This window comes from Cherax quadricarinatus, chromosome 26 (genome assembly GCF_038502225.1).
Source record: "Cherax quadricarinatus isolate ZL_2023a chromosome 26, ASM3850222v1, whole genome shotgun sequence".
Classification (NCBI taxonomy): domain Eukaryota; kingdom Metazoa; phylum Arthropoda; class Malacostraca; order Decapoda; family Parastacidae; genus Cherax; species Cherax quadricarinatus.
Window position 1 is genome coordinate 3318876 of NC_091317.1, and position 1840 is coordinate 3320715.

General features: G+C 37.6%; 1 protein-coding gene across 1 annotated transcript in view; it reads left to right on the forward strand.

Annotated features, from left to right (window-relative positions):
- The window catches only part of LOC128691548 (dipeptidase 1), a 79820-nt gene extending 78418 nt beyond the window's left edge, over positions 1 to 1402 (forward strand). The window contains exon 9 of the mRNA XM_070088947.1: positions 64 to 1402. Coding sequence (XP_069945048.1) covers positions 64 to 180 — 117 coding nt within the window. The 3' untranslated portion in view covers positions 181 to 1402. The remainder of the gene's footprint in view (positions 1 to 63) is intronic.
- The last annotated feature ends 438 nt before the right edge of the window (positions 1403 to 1840 follow it).

Here is a 1840-nt window from a genome sequence, read left to right on the forward strand (position 1 = left end):
AGAGAGAGAGAGAGAGAGAGAGAGAGAGAGAGAGAATCAGCAGTAATGTGTGTTCTCCTGCAGGTGCGGCTGGAGCTGAAGGAAGAGAGAGTGAAGCCTTACGAAGAAGAAATTCCTCGGGTTCCCGGTGACGACACCTGCTTCTACCGCTTCACCAGACCTGCTGACTTCGCCGAATGATGCACGACTTTTATCACCCCCATTTCCTTCACCTTTTCCCCCCGTCTTTCTTGACCCCCTCACCCTTTCTCCCCACGCCTTCTCTCCCTACTCAAGCCTTCGGCGTCTTGAAAATCTATGAAATATGGCCCCTGAGCTATGATTTGTGCCTCCCCGTGACGTGGTGATCTATGACTGATGGTCTCCTGAGCTGTGATGACTCCAGAAATTCTCTGAAATGTGACCTCTGGTTTCTGGCCTGTATGGGTGGCCTCTTACTGCTGTGATGACCCTGGGCAGTGCCCTGAGATCTGAGGACTTTGACCTCTGCTTTCCCACCTGTGGAAAGAGGACACTCATTGCGTTACTAGCTCTCGTTTGGGACAACACACACACACACAAACACTAACTTTGTCTCGATGAAAGCTGGTCTTGCAGTCATTAGTAGATGCAGAATAGGTTGCACGGGGTCAAAATTAGTTGGTGCATGGCGTGTTGGGTCTCCAGACCTGTGATGACCCCGACAAGCCTGTGAGTTGTGACCTCTGAAAATAGAGAAGGAAAAGAAGAGAAATGAGAGATGGAAATGAAGAATTAATTCGCGGTTTTTATTACTGAAGAGAAGGTAAATTACCAATGATAATTATTATTATTATTATTATTATTATTATTATTATTATTATTATTATCGTAGAAAATATAAAGCATCGGTGATAAGTATCATTATTATTGAACATAAATCATCAATGATAATTATTGATGGAGAAGAGTGAACACATTAATGATAAATATAATTATTATTATTAAAAAAAAAGGACAACCAATCAGTTATCAATGCTGATGTCTAGGTAAACACAGATATATAATTATTGATGTCAGACTGAACACAAATCATCATTTGATAATTACTGATGTCAAAGTGAACACAACTCATCAATGAGTTACGATGAACGACCCAACAGTATTTCTTCTCGTGGACAAGAAAACCAGCAGCTTGTAATTACCTGTAAATATACACTAATTTACAACTTAAAATCTCTTTATTTTTAAGATTTGGATACAAAATTCCTACAGTATCCTGGTGATAAAACAAAATATCAGTGTAGACTAGATCTAAATGTGTAAATAAACACACACACACACACACACACACACACACACACACACACACACACACACACACACACACACACACACACACACACACACACACACACACACACACACACACAAACACACATACGATGTGGCAAATATTTGATAGTAAAACACGGACAGTAATATATGTTTTTTTACAGTAGATACACAAAGGCAACTGGATGAAGGTGATTTATGTAGACGTGATAACGAAAATTTATATGAAATACAAATTATCGTACAGCTTCATGTAGAGGAGATTAAAGAAGTTTATATATATATATATATATATATATATATATATATATATATATATATATATATATATATATATATATATATATATATATATATATATATATATATATATATATAAGTGATCATATATGGAAAACTAGAAGAATGTAGTAATTTAAGGCCTTTCGTAATGTCACTAGCACTTCGTCAGGAGTTTTTCAGTTAGGAAATTGTAATATGAAGTCGGGAAGGTGAGGGACGGGAGGCACAGTGTGACTCATACCTTAGACAAACATCAGTCACCTTC